Here is a 15,329-nt window from a genome sequence, read left to right on the forward strand (position 1 = left end):
AATCCTTCCTGCCAAGCCTTTTTCATGCCCCCTCCTGGCTCTCCTCAGACCATTTTTGAGCTCCTTCCTCGCCTGCCTGTAATCCTCTAGAGCTGAGCAAGACCCTAGCTTCCTCCACCTTACGTAAGCTGCCTTCTTTCTTTTGACGAGAAGCTCCTCTGCCCTCGTCATTCAAGATTCCTTTATCTTACCCCTTCTTGCCTGTCTCAGAGGAACACATTTATGCATCGCTCGCAACAACTGTTCCTTAAACAGTCTCCACATGTATATAGTGCCTTTTCCATGGAACAATTGCTCCCAGTCCATGCTTCCCAACTCACGTCTGATAGCATCATAGTTTCCTTTTCCCCAATTAAATATCCGCCCATTGTGCCTGCTTCTCTCCTTCTCCATAGCTATGTAGAATGTGAGGCAGTTGTGGTCACTATCACCAAAATGCTCTCCCACCACAAGATCTGTCAACCGTCTCATTGTGTCTTAGGACCTTATTTACGGATTGATTGCTGTGGTGTATATCATCATGGCAATGACATTTTAAATATTAGTTACAAAATGGTGACATCTCTTGAGAGGTGATATATAAATACATGTTTAAGTTTTGTTACTTTTCTTTTTAAGAAGCTGATTTAAAGGTTTTGTCCCAGATTTCCCAACTATTTTCTAATTGCAGGAATGCATCCCAAAGAATAGAAAAAAGAATCCCATTTTCAGGGCCCTGATGGTGTACAGTGCAACAATCAATGTGCAAAGAAAGCCTTTAAACACAGCAACAATACTGATTGACAGTTACTGTCCATGACCTATTGTTACATTTAAAGGCATTTTGTGAATAAGATGTGATATGGTTGCTGCTTTTCTGAATCTATTTATAAAAGCTGATTTTTGGTCAATGTGACCTTCCCTTCTCATCAGAAATGGTGTGGGTGGCGGATTTAACACTACACAGAGGTTTCTGACTGTGTTCAGACATATCACATACCCCTTCACATTAATGTACCCATGTGTCTTAGAATGGTTTGGTCTATTAGTTCAGATGGGTGTCTTAATTTGAACCCCCCCCCCCCACTTACTGTAGTGAATTAGGACTTCGATTTAAATGGACAAGTCATGACTGATGAGGAATTGAGAGTATACACCTCATTTGAATTGTGGGTCTCACAGTCTTTAACTTGTCAGTGAAAACTGTCAGCACAAAGCGTCCTTACTACTGGAATCCTCGGGTGGGGGGTGCGGTCTTTTAATCAATGGATTTCTTGGCCACGCCCCCAACTCTGGAATTTTCCCTATTCCTGGATTTGAAACCTCACCTGACTCTGGTGGTGATGTCCTCACCTGAAATGCCACCTCAGGTCTTCAGCTGAAGTCTGGGAAGTGAAATCATCACATTCTTGCCTTGAAATTAAAATTATGGCTTTCATTTCCAAAGAAGCCTCGACAAATATTTAAAGCATTTCAGACTTTGCATGAATTTTTTTCAATGTAGTATTTTGAATGGTAATGGTTAGTTTTTAGATTCGACTGAAGTTTATAGTTTAATATAAATATAATATAAACACGTTCTTTTTCCAATGTAAGTTTTTAATGATTTTTATTTCCAGTCTGGCAATTTTATATTGTAGAATCTGTTCTGCTATTTTTCTGTTTCAGTTTGAATGAACAGAAGAAGCTCTGTTTCGATTCAAAAAGACAGTATTCACCAGCAGGTGGGAGAACTGGGGATATTCTGAAAAACAGAGATTTGATTGGTGTTAGTTCAGCCTATGCTACGGTGTGCTGTACTTGGCTAAGTTTACAGTAATACTGAAATTTTCCCTTATAGGGCACAGCATGAGTTTGAACAGGCAGGACTTGAGTTGACAGCTCACTCGGCTGAAGTGAAATTTTCCGAAAGTGTACGAAGCCCTCTTTCTAAGCAAGACAACTTTATTTCTTGCAAGTTGGCTGCAGGGGTGTGTGTGGGGGTGGGAGGGGGTTGGTGGGGGGGTGGAAGGAGAAGACGGGAGAACTTAGATCTGTCTGCTATAAACTTGGCTACCATATCAGATGCTGGATCGTGTTTCTTCACAGTTGCTTGTTTGCAGTTGTAAGTAATGGAATTCTCCCTTTCCTGTTTAGCAGTATAGGCCAACCTTGAACAGTTATTGAGTCTGAAACAGCAGCTGCCTTTTATGCCATATAAGAGTATTCAATAATGTGCAATAATTAGTTTGGGTGGATAACTTTATACTAGAGTTTATCGTGATGTTTTTACCCTGATATTTGATTAGGCAGTTCCTCTCCTGGCTGTGGAATTTCAGACTGTATCGGAAACTGGTTGGACTGCATACTTTTAGTGAGTTTGCTCTGGAGTGAAATCTGATTGAGATTGTACTGCAGCCAGCAAAACAGTTGTTAAAAACACAGGAGGGCAGATGATTTCTTTAAAACGTCTTTACGTTAGTAAAATGTGAAGCCGCCTCCGTCCTCTTTTAGAGGGAAAGGAAAAACTGAAGGCAGTAGTGTTCTGTTTTTTTTTAGGATGAGCAACTTGTGTATATACCCTTTCTGTCCCCCCAGAGGAATTTTGCATTCAGTGCATGTGGTCATCTGATTAATGCACAAGTTAGTCTCCAAAGGATTTGTGCGTCTGAAGTTTGCATCAAGTTCAGTTCTGTGTGCTATAACTTGCTGCTAATAAAGGTATCCGTAGAAGTGTTTTTTTTTAATCCACGACATCTGATATTTCGTAGTAAACTAATTATTAAAACTCATCTTCTGCTATCCTTGCAAAATTCTCACAGAACCTTAAAAGCAAGGCTGCATGTGGCTGGCGATCAGATCTGTACTTTGTGTTCACCTTCCTTGATTAGGATTGTTCTGAGCGATAATTTAAAGGAAACATAAAGCAAAGTAAAATGACTTTCTAAAATGTAGCTTCATGTTGGCAAACTTGTAATTAAAGTTTTATTTCTTTTTTCCGACAGAGAAAGGAGAAGAATCTTTAAATGGAGAAGATGGAAAGGATCCACAATCTCCATATTCTGTGGAGACACCTTATGGTTTTCAAATTGACCTGGATTTTTTAAAATATGTTGATGATATACAAAGAGGAAACACCATAAAGAAACTGAATATCCAAAGAAAGCCCAAAGTGGCTAAAACACCCGCAAACCTTAGAAACATTGGAGATCAGGTCAGTGGATGGACCTCAACAGAGTCCCTGTCCTCCTCCAACAGTGAAGACAGCAAATTGTCACCATCTTTATTTATTGGAGCAAGAAGCCAACACACTCCTCAAACAAGAACTGGTGGTATTGAGGCAACACCGGCATTTTTAACTGTTCAGGAAAATAAGCTGTTACCACCACCCTCACCAAAACCAACTGCACACAACTTCCATGTTGAGAAAACTCTGATGGAGACTCGTCGAAGGTTGGAACAAGAGCGATTGATCATGCAGTCATCCATCGGAGATGCCCGCCGACCGAGGTTTGCAAGTTTTGGAGGAATGGGCTCCACCAGCTCTTTAGCTTCATTTACGGGATCCAGTGGACCCAATCAAGTATCTCCAAATTCTCAGCAAGTTCAGAACGGTTTCCAAGCAAATGGGGATTACAATCCTTATTTTATTTCATCGATGGGCAGTTCCATCCGTCACAGTCCTTTAAGTTCAGGTATCACAACACCAGTCACTAACATCACCCCAATGCATCTTCAGCACATCAGGGAACAAATGGTGGTTGCATTGCGACGACTGAAAGAGCTTGAGGAGCAGGTGAAAACAATTCCGATTTTACAGGTAAAAATTTCAGTATTACAAGAAGAACGCAGGCAATTGACTGCGCAGCTGAAAAACCAAAAGACTTCAAATCAGAATACTGCATGTGGGTTCCGAAAGCGATCCTACAGTGCAGGAAATGCAGATCGTTTTGAACAATTACTCCAGACTAAGCAGGGGGGAGAACTCCACATTGACTCAGAGGATGAAATGGAAAGTTTAGAGCAGAGTTCCCTGAGAATGGAAGAGTTCAGGCAACTGACTGCAGAAATGCAAGCGCTTGAAAAGAAGATTCAGGACAGTAGTGATGAGAAACTAAGCAGCAGTAAAATGTGCGCAGAACCGTTGGTAAAGATGAAAGAATACAGGTCCATAGCTTCTGGAGCAGATGTGAATATGAATGAAATTGTGGTTTACAATCGATCTGCAAAACTTCTCAAAGATGTAGCAGTGGGGCCAACTGTCAAACATACAGATGCCTGTGTTGGGGTCACTGAGATTCTGCTAGGTGTCACTACAGAAGCAGAGATGGAAATTGAACTACAACAGCAGACCATCGATGCGCTAAAAGAGAAGATTTATAGGCTGGAGGTGCAATTAAAAGAAGCTACACATGAAGTGGAGATGAGTAAACTGAAATTAGAGCTGCAGGTTGCTGGATCAAGGAAAAAGACAGATAAATATGTCATGGTACAACCACTGGTCTCCACTGCATCAGTACAAGCAGTAGTACAAACGAGAAACCAAATGGTTGGTGACCATGTCAGCAATTGTGATGCTTGTGTAGGCACTCGACAGCAAACCCACAGCATGGGAGTCACTTGTAAACCAGATCTCCAAGATGTTGCTGTGGGGCCAGATATACCATTGAACTGTTGGGTTGTACACGAGAAGGTGGAGTTGCAGGATATGTGTGTCGGTCATCACGTTGTAATGTGTGATAAAACTGTGGATTGTGGGACGGAGAAAAATTTCTCAGATGTAGCTACAAACACAGAAGGGTGCATTCAGGATCAAGATCTTATTGAGATGAGGGAGAAAGTTCTTCAAACCAAGGAATTTAAATCAGTTGGCTGTGGTGATTGTTCAGTGGATGTTATTGTTTGTCAACCAAAAGAACTAATCTCCTCCAGTACGAACACTATCCACATTTATGCAACTGATAAAGCTGTATTTGCAAGACCTGAAACTGCAACCCAACACACACACACAGACATGTATAGATTGAATCAATTCACAAATACTGAGCTAGTAACATTTACAGACTCTATGACTAATACACTTGTGAGCAATTATAATAAAGAAACCAACACTATAGCCATTGAAACAAGAACTGTAGCTGTGGGAGATGGTAGGGTGAAAGATGTTAATGGAACTCTTAAGACGCGCTCCATTGGTGTAGGTACAACAGCCACTTATGATATTGATTTGGAGAAGTCATCTGTTAAGACAAAAGATTTTGGAGTTGGCCAATTAAACATAAATGAGAACTATCTTGTTGGTTTGAAGACCAGAAATATTGGTTGTGGTACAATTAATCATCAACTTGTGACACCAAACACAAAAAGTATCGGTGTTGGAAATGAGGCCGTGTTTGCGACAAAAAACCAAGAGGCTGATCCAGAGACCGATTCCACATTAAACCACTATGTTGAGCGTGTGCAAAGGTTGTTACAGGAGCAGCAGATGTTACTGGCTGAAAATTACACCGAGCTAGCTGATGCATTTGGGCAGCCCCACTCACAGATTGGATCTCTCAACTCCCAGCTTATCAACACGTTGACCTCAATAAATTCTGTCATGAAACATGGGAACACTGAGGAAATAAAGAACAGTGACATCGTCAATCCTTGTGTGGACACTGTGATGACAGGTTAGTCACAATAGAGATAGAGCTTTGTAATTGAGAGCAGTATTTTAATGTGTTTCCTCATTCTGACTAATTGTAAAGGTTTTCAAACTTGGACTGTCTTTAGCTTAAACCTTTTTCCATCATATTTGGAAATTAACTTTGAGTACAATTAAGTCAGTTTGTGTATGTTCTTGCCCGATTGAATTTTCATCACCGAGCCAGCTTCCCCTTTGATCTGTGATGACAAAACTTGTCATAGCCCTGTGAATCTATTCAACGCATGTTTTGGATCATGTATTTTATTTAAACTGTGAGATTCAAAAGGCCTTAAAATTCTTTTGCCAAAACTAGTAATATTCTTTATCCTGAAATGAGTTGCAATTCTGTATAAACTTCATTTAACATTGAAAGATATCTGAACCAAAGCTTGACTGCTGAACGTTTTGAAGTACAGACAATAGAACATTTAAGCCAGTTATTTGGAGACATAGGAGCTCAATGTTATTTTTTTGTGGACTACCTGCTTCTGATTGCAACTTTACTGTGTTATTAAGAGGAGGAAGTGAGGAGTGTGTTATTTAAGAGATCTGTTGTGCTGTGTTTAGCAACATTAATGAAAGTCTCAAAGGCTATGTAACAAGTTTCCTCATTGAATTGTGAACTGTGAAATGTTTGGTTTTGATTAAATAAGTTGATTTAAGCACCATACAATTGCCACCCATTTTAGTGAACTCAAGGTAAACAAATAATGAGCTGGTCTGCTACATGGACTTGCATCAATATTAAGTATTAACTGTTTTGCTCCGAGCAATAAGGCAGGATGTCATCAACTTTATTGCGTATAATTGCTCAGCAGAGTGACACATTAATGTTGACTTGGATTTCTATAGCTCAGTATTTACATCCTGGGGAGATTGCAGATTAATGTAGTCAATGGACTAATGTAAAAAGTAGAGATGGAAATGTGTTGCTGGAAAAGCGCAGCAGGTCAGGCAGCATCTAGGGAACAGCTAATGTAAAAAGTAGGGAAGCACAGCAGACCATTTCCAAATGCAAGGTGCTACAGACGGTGTTTTTTCAGATTCTGATCGGAACTCCTTCAGAAATCTGGAATTGCGATTCTATTCTGGTAGGTCCTTCATAGCACAGAGCAGTCCGGGAAGGGAGGAGAAGATTCTGTGACTATGTGCTATTTCATATGAAGCCTAGTATCCAGTTTGATGCAATTTATCAAATATTTCAGTTAGCCCCTTACATTGGTCACGTTAATTTGAAATTAAATGATCAGTTTATGCTCACTTTACACCATAACAGGGAGGTGATGGCCTAGTGGTCCAATCCAGGGACCCAAGTAATGTTCTGGGGACCTGGGTTCGAATTCCACTGTGGCAGACGGTGGAATTGCAATTCAGTAAAAATAAATCTGGAATTAAGAGTCTAATGATGACCATGAACCCATTGTCGATTGTCGGAAAACCCCATCTGGTTCACTAATGTCCCATAGGGAAAGAAACTGCCATCCTTACCTGGTCTGGCCTACATGTGACTCCAGACCCACAGCAATGTGGTTGACTCCTAACTGACCTCTGGGCAATAAATGCTGCCTAACCAGTGACTCCCTCATCCCATGGATGAATTTTTTTAAAAACTAAGTGCAGCAAGATGCTTGATTGGATTTGACAACTAAGTATATTCTGTGATATGACAAAATGCACCAGTGTTTGGAATATTCTTTGTTAGTTTCACATTGGCTGGCTGATGATTAGTCATTAACAAAACAGCATCAGAATTTCAAGAATATAACCACTGTAGTTGGAAATGTTTAATATTTACTGAATTGTTCTTCATCAAAGTTGTTGTAGCTTTGATCTTGCTCAATATTTTTCTGATATTCACAAGAACTGAGTTTTCACAGTGCAATTTGGAGAAAGATGAATAGCGTTATTGACCTGATTCAGTGACCAGCAGTCATCTCCAACAGGGGGTGAACGTGGAACCCTATTAGCTTTACTATCAAACCTGTCTTTAGTGTAATTTTATGTTCATAATTTTAAACTCTGCTTTTGGGCATATAATGTTTTCTTAACAACTTTGAGCAGTATTGGTATACATTTTATGATAATGTATAACATTATAGAATGATACAGCATTCACTCATTGTGCTGTGCTTTGCTCTGACCTTGAGAGAGCTGGTTAACTAATCCCAAATCTGTCTCCCCACATCCCAGCAAATTTTCAACAAAAACAGAAATTGCTGGAAAATCTCATCAGGACTGCCACCATCTGTGGAGAGAAATCAGAGTTAACATTTCAGTTCAGAACTGATGGGAGCTAGGCAATGGATTTTGTTATGCAGAATATGGGTTGGTGGAGGGGGTAGGGAGCAAACGATAGATGGAGATAGAGCCCAAAGAGAGAGGAGAACAGTTGGACAGACAAAAGGGTGGATAACAGTCAGGCTAGGAGAATGAATGGGGACTACAGTAGAGCTAATGGGGAACTAACAATGGGTTTTGTGTAATTGAAGACCATGTGATAACAAGGCCTGATCTGTGGGACTTTGGGTTAGGACATAGGAGAAGGTGCCTCAAACCCTAGAATTGTTGAACTCGATATGTAGTCCAGAGGCCGTAGAGTTCCCAAGCACACAATTTTCATTTATGTATCCTGCTTCCCTTTGAAAGCTGCTATTGAATCTGTACCCATTACCATTGAGACTGTGGATTTCTGATTCTTTTGCCTATTACCTTAAATCTGTGAGCTTTGTTTACAGAGCCTTCTACCATTTAAAACAATTTCAACTTATCTATTTGATCAAACCTCTTACAACTTTGAACACCTCCATCAAGCTTTCACCTCATCATCTAACGAAGAACACTTTGAAAGAGATGATCAGAAAGTCAAATCATTTTTACATGGCCAGAGACTGACATATTGGCATTGAGAGGTATCGAGTACTTAATCATGGAAAATTAACTCTCAGAAATGGTACATAATCAGGAAAGCAAATGGCTTGTTGGCCTTTATGGCCAAAAGGATTGGAAGTGTATCTGTGAATCAGTCTTAGTGCAATTGGACAATGCCTTGGTGAGACCACACTTTAATGCTGTGTACACTTTTGGTCTCCCTGCCTAAGGAAGCATATACTAGCTGTAAAGGAAGTACAGCTAAAAGTGTGTTGGCTAAATTGATCCATTGAACTTTTTAAATCTTTTCAGGATTTTGGTAGTCACAGTAATTGGAGGCTGTTAAAAATCCCCTGTTACAAATCTTAGGTCACAGCCTCAGAATAGGAAGCCAACTCTTTAAGACTGAGTTGAGGAGAAAGCTTTTCATCTGGCTGGTTGTCGACCTTTGGGATGTTTTTTCTCATTCTCTAGCCCCCCGAGAGGTGTATATAAGCAGTTACATCTCTTTCTGAAGTTTACCATCTTTACGAATATTCCGTTTCTTAATTTCCTTTATTCATCTAAACAAAGGAATAAGTTGTTTTAAAAACAGAAAGAACTGCAGATGCTGGAAATTAGAAACAAAATCAAAAATTGCTGGAAAAGCTCAGCAGGTCTGGCAGCATCTGTAGAGAGAGAGAGAGAAAAATCAGAGTTAACGTTTCGAGTCCAGTGACCTTTCCTCAAAGTAATAAATTTAATTTCCTGCTCTGAATGGATATGTAATGCATATCTGCCCCTCTGCCACCAGTGCTGTTAACAGGGAAGAGACAGCAATTGCAACTTGCTTCTGAAAGAGAGAAATTGAAATTTTAGCAAGATAGCTCTGCATAAAGCAGAATTCAAATAAATCTTATAAGTCAAATCTTAAGATCTCTGTATACGATTTTACACAAGAGATGGAACTTGTGTAGTAAATTGGTAAATTAAAGTCCGAGAACTGTACAGCACGGAAACAGACCCTTCGGTCCAGCTTGCCCATGCCGACCACATATCCTAAATTAATCTAGTCCCATTTGCTAGCATTTGGTCCGGCGTTAAACCTTTCCTTTTCATACACCCATCCAGATGCCTTTTAAGTGTTGTAATTGCATCACTCTCCACCACAATTGTTAGAAAATATTTAGCTGTGCATGAAGATGTTTTACAATAACAATAGCTCCTGCTATTTTGATGATCAAGTGTTCAATAACGCTGAATGGTGCAGACAAAGCCATTAGTGATTGCTACCAGAAATGTCTGGGGTTGGAAATTGCAAGTGAAATCTGAGAAGATTGCTACTTCCCCTTCAGTCTCCACTACTAACCACGTTGAGCCAATCTGTTCAGTTCAATAATTATAGGTGTGTGTTTGTGGAAACACTTCAAGTTTTGGGGATTAGTCATGCAATATGAATATGTTTATGCAGTCAAAACAGGTTGGTTATTTCACAATGTGATTGCAAATAATCTGCTTGTGTGACTGATTTCTTCATGTCATAGGATAGTTTAAATTTATTGATTTACTACAAGGTCAACTTGTGAATGTGGAAGTTGGGACATGATGTTTCCCTTCAGTATAGTTAGATTAAAATTTGGAAGTTATTACCTATCTATCTCCTCAGCAACAAAGGATAAGATTTCAAAAAGGGTAGGTTATATTTGGTGGCTTGTAATTTAGTAACTTAGCGTTTACTGTCTTCTAAACAAGACAGATGCGTAGTGTTGTAGGACAGAAAGACATAGAGGTTCAGGTACATTATTCTTTGAAATTTGCATCACAGGTCGACAAGGTGGTTAGCACACTTGCATTTGTTGCTCGGACCTTTGAGTATAGTAGTTGAGACATCATGTTGAGGTTGTACAGGATGTTGGTGATGCCTCTTCAGGAGTACTGTTTGCAGTTCTGGTCAATCTGCTGTGGAAAAGATATTATTAAATTGGCGAGGGTTCAGAAAAGATTTATTAGAATGTTGCTGGGAATGGAGAGTTTGAGTTATACAAATACGCTAGATAGGCAGGGACTTTTTTTCACTGAGATGTAGGAAGTTGAGGGGTGACCTCAGTGGTTTATAAAATCATGAGGATCATAGATAAGGGGAAGAGCAAAGTCTTTACCCCAGGGGTGTGGGAGTTCTCCCAGGTGAGAGGAGAAAGATTTAGAGTCATAGAGTCGTAGAGATGTACAGCAAGGCAGCAGACCCTTCGGTCCAACTTGTCCATGCCAATCAGATATACCAACCCAATCTAGTCCCACCTGCCAGCACCTGGCCCAATCTCTCCAAACCCTTCCTATTCATAAATCCATTCAGATGCCTTTTAAATGTTGCAATTGCACCAGCCTCCACTACTTCCTCTGGTAGCACCCTTCATACACGTACCACCCTCTGCATGAATAAGTTGCCCCTTGGTTCTCTTTTATATCTTTCCCCTCTCACCCTAAACCTATGCCCTCTAGTTCTGGACTCCCCAACCCCAGGGAAAAGACTTTGTCTATTTATCCTATCCATGCCTCATGATTTTATAAACCTCTATCAGGTCACCCCTCAGCCTCCCACGCTCCCAGGGGTAACAGCCCCAGCCTATTCAACCTCTCCCTATAGCTCAGATACTCCAACCCTGGCAACATCCTTGTAAATTTTTTCTGAACCCTTTCAAGTTTCACAACATCTTTCCGATAGGAAGGAGACCAGAATTGCACGCAATATTCCAACAGTGGCCCAACCAATGTCCTGTACAGCCACAACATGACCTCCTAACTCCTGTACTCAATACTCTGACCAATAAAGGAAAGCATACCAAACGCCTCCTTCACTATCCTATCTACCAGTGCGACTCCACTTTCAAGGAGCTATGAACCTGCACTCCAAGGTCTCTTTGTTCAGCAGCACTTCCAAGGACCTTACCATTACATGTATAAGCCTGCTAAGATTTGCTTTCCTAAAATGCAGCACCTAGCATTTATCTAAATTAAACTCCATTTGCCACTTCTCAGCCCATTGGCCCATCTGATCAAGATCCCGTTGTAATCTGAGGTAATCTTCTTCGCTGTCCACTACACCTCCAATTTTGGTGTCATCTGCAAACTTACTAACTATACCTCTTATGCTCACATCCAAAGTATTTATATAAATGATGAAAAGTAGAGGACCCAGCACCGATCCTTGTGGCACTCCACTGGTCACAGGCTTCAAGTTTGAAAACAACCCTCCACCACCACCCTCTGTCTTCTACCTTTTGAACCAGTTCTGTATCCAACTGGCTACTTCTCCCTGTATTCCGTGCGATCTAACCTTGCTAATCAGTCTCCCATGGGGAACCTTGTTGAACACCTTACTGAAGTTCATATAGATCACACTCACCGCTCTGCCCTCATCAATCCTCTATGTTACTTCTTCAAAAAACTCAATGAAGTTTGTGAGACATGATTTCCCATGCACAAAGCCATCCTGACTATCCCTAATCAGTCCTTGCCTTTCCAAATACATTTACATCCTGTCCCTCCTTCCAACAACTTGCCCACCACCGACATCAGGCTCACTGGTCTATAGTCCCGTGGTTTATAGAGTGAAGTGTGGAATGAACTGCCAGAGGAAGTGGTGGATGCAGGTAAATTTATATTTGAAAGACATTTGGATAAGGACATGAACTGAAAAGCTTTGGAAGGATATGGACCAAATGTGGGACTGGTTTAGTTTGGGAACATGATAGTTTGGAAGGATATGGACCAAATGGTCTGTTTTCATGCTGTATGACCCAAAGACTATCACTCTTTGACTCTGCTTTCTGGCAGAAGGACAGGCTGATGTTGTGTGTTGTAAGTTTCATGTTGTTTCTTCCATTACTCCCTCCTCTTTCCCACCACACTCTGTTCCCTCAACTGGTTTGATAAGGTATTGGCTTGTTCTCCCCTTCGCCAATGCTACTGTGTCGGACTCCTTTCCGATGCTTCATGCAGTTAGCAAGCAGAAACTAAAACAAAGCAAGAGGGTTAATGTTAAAAACCTGAAGAACTGTGGATGCTGGAAATCAGAAACACAAACCGAAATTGCTGGAAAAACTCAGGTCTGGCCGCATCTGTGGAGAGAGAGCAGAGTTAATGTTTTGGATCCAGTGACCCTTCTTTTGAAAAGAGTTTAATGCTGTTTGTTGTCACAGTCAGTTTGCAATCCGGACAAATCATTTGACCTCTATCTGTACAATGGAAAATGGCAAAAATATTTTTGTACAAATGGTTCTCTTTTACTCCTGAAAATACAGGCTTGACCTGGTTCTAATGTAAATCTTCCAATACTTCCATTGTTTAAAACAGGATCCTGCGCCTAAACTTGAAATGTTAATTCTATTTCTCTCTCCACAGATGCTGCCAGAACTGAGATTTTCCAGCATTTACAGTATTTTGCTTTCATTTAAATTGTCTATACCTGGCCATTCGATGATGGCAAACTAGCCTGCTATATGATCAGCTCAACCCTGTCCTTGTTCAATGTGCCACCTTCAGCCTTTATTTCTTTGAAAGTCACGGAGAAGCGGATAACAAGGGGACTATGTTTTTCCTCACTTACCTCATGGCTGCTGGGACTAGTTGTACAGCAACATTGCTCCTCTCTCTGCAAATGGCATCTAATTTAACAAATTTTTGTTTCCAGTGTCTGTGGAATGAATTCCATGTTAAGAGTATTGAGTTGTGGTGGGATGGGGGTTGGTGTGGAGGTGCCCATCGAAATACTTTCCATGAAGCAAATTGTGCTGCTTTGTTCATAGAGCAGATGGTGTTTTGTTTTATTGCTGTTAAAAGCCTTCCATCTGACTTCCCAAAGGGGCTTTAGCACCTCAGTCTAATTCATGCATTTGGAATAAAGAAAAACCTTTTAAAAGGCAATGCAATTCCCGTAGCATTTCGATCCTTTAAGTAGAATAACCCTTGTATTGTACATCTCTTCAGTAAATGTTTTTGTTAGATTTAACCTCAGTCAGTTGGAGGGAAATGTAACCACAGATGGTTAAAGTCTGAAGTTGTTTTGATAGGATGAAACTGAGGAGACTGGCAATTATTAACATGGCAAGCTGGTGTAAACAGAATTTTTTTTTGTGAAGAGAAATATTTTTCAGTATGAAATGCAGCCAGTATATTTCCGGTCACCTGAGCAATAACGTGACTTGCACCTCATATTTTGTACATTGTTTAATTTCTTGAACAACAGGAAAAACATGTTAGTTCAGTGCAACGATTGCAGCTTGATCTTTTCCGTACTGGATTGCTAAAGTCCTCCCAAAGCACAAGTATGTTTTGACTTGGAAGGCTGAAGGACTGACCAGTTAACCTATGCAGTACTGATCGTTTGAGGAGGCTCAGTTTTAAAAATGAGAATTAAACTTTGTTTTTATATTCAGGAGAACAATCTGCTGTATTGGTAGCCTGAAATAAAGAACAGAGAGGTGTACAATGAATGTTTGTGAAGAGAGATGTCAGGTTTTATTGTCTGCTCTGTATGCCATCCTTCCGAGCTCTATCAGTGCACATAATAGTGTTTTGCTTTACAGAAACTCACTAATAGATGTTCTGACTTGTGATTTTCTGTTTTTAATGTGTGCATGTTGACGTTTAAACTTGTACCCAAGTTTTCATTTTGTTGTGTATTGTTCTTGAGCTGAGTCGTTGCTAAGGTTGGGCTCTATAGTGTGTTAGACACCCCAGGCCACACCCACATGTAACTGACACACACCATAGAGCCTTTTGAATGTCACAGTCAAACCACCTGTTTTAAGATTGCCAAAAATACACTGTGAATGTCATTCTAGACACAGTAAAATAAGAACAGGCCATTTGGCTCTACCAGTCTACTTCGCCGCTCTATATCATCATCCAACTACGTACCTTATTCTAGCTTTGCTGCACATTCTTTAAGCCTTCTATCCCCAAAGCCGGTCTCCTCCTTGAAAACATTTAATGTTCTGTTTTCAATCATTTTCTATGATCCGGAATTCCATAAGCTCAAACTCTCTGGGTGCAGAAATGTCTTCTTTTTGCATTCCAAAAGGTTATACCCTTCAACTTTAGACTGACACTCCTGGTTGCCCCATCATCCTGTTAGAGTTTTATAGGTTTCTGCAAGATGCCCTCTCATTTTTCGTAACATTGGTGAATATAGTCCTAACTGATCCAGTTTCTCTTCATCTGTCAGTTCTCCCATTCCCAGGAATCTCTCTGATAAACCTTTGTTCCACTCCCTCCATAGCCAGGAGATCTACCCTCTGATAAGGAGGCCAGAACTACACACAGGTGTGATCTCACCAAGGCTCTGTACAATTGCAACAAGACATATCTACTCTTGTTCTCAGATCCTCTCACTATGAAGGCCAATATGCCATTTGGCATCTTTACCAGCTGCTGACTCTGCATGTATAATTTCAGCGATTGGTATACAAGGGCACCTGGGTCTTGCACTTCCTCCCTTTCGATCGCGGTTCAGGTGGTAATCCGCCTTCCTGTTTTTGCCACCGTAGTGAATAACTTCACATTTATCGACATTATACTTCACCTACCATGCATTTGCCTGCTCACTCAATTTGTCCAAATCACATTGAAGTATCCCTGTCTGTATAGTCCTCACTGTTCACTCTCCCACTCAGCTCACTGTTATCTGCAGACTTGGAGATATTACATTTAGTTCCCTTGTCTAAATCATTAACATACATTGTGAATAACTGGGTCTGAGCATTGATTTCTGCAGAACCCCACTGGTCACTAGTTGCCACTCCAAAAATGACCCTTTTATTTCCACCTTGTCTCC

At 40.5% G+C, this 15,329-nt stretch overlaps 1 protein-coding gene across 10 annotated transcripts in view; it reads left to right on the top strand.

The window, feature by feature from the left end:
• kank1a (KN motif and ankyrin repeat domains 1a) overlaps window positions 1-15,329 on the top strand; it is a 247,080-nt gene that overhangs the window by 193,454 nt on the left and 38,297 nt on the right. For all 10 annotated transcript variants that reach the window (XM_043718316.1, XM_043718240.1, XM_043718288.1 and 7 more), the window contains one exon: window positions 2,964-5,630. In XM_043718316.1, the coding sequence (XP_043574251.1) occupies window positions 2,964-5,630 (2,667 nt within the window). The remainder of the gene's footprint in view (window positions 1-2,963; window positions 5,631-15,329) is intronic.

The sequence above is a fragment of the Chiloscyllium plagiosum genome, chromosome 2, assembly GCF_004010195.1.
Source record: "Chiloscyllium plagiosum isolate BGI_BamShark_2017 chromosome 2, ASM401019v2, whole genome shotgun sequence".
NCBI classification, from domain to species: Eukaryota; Metazoa; Chordata; class Chondrichthyes; order Orectolobiformes; family Hemiscylliidae; genus Chiloscyllium; species Chiloscyllium plagiosum.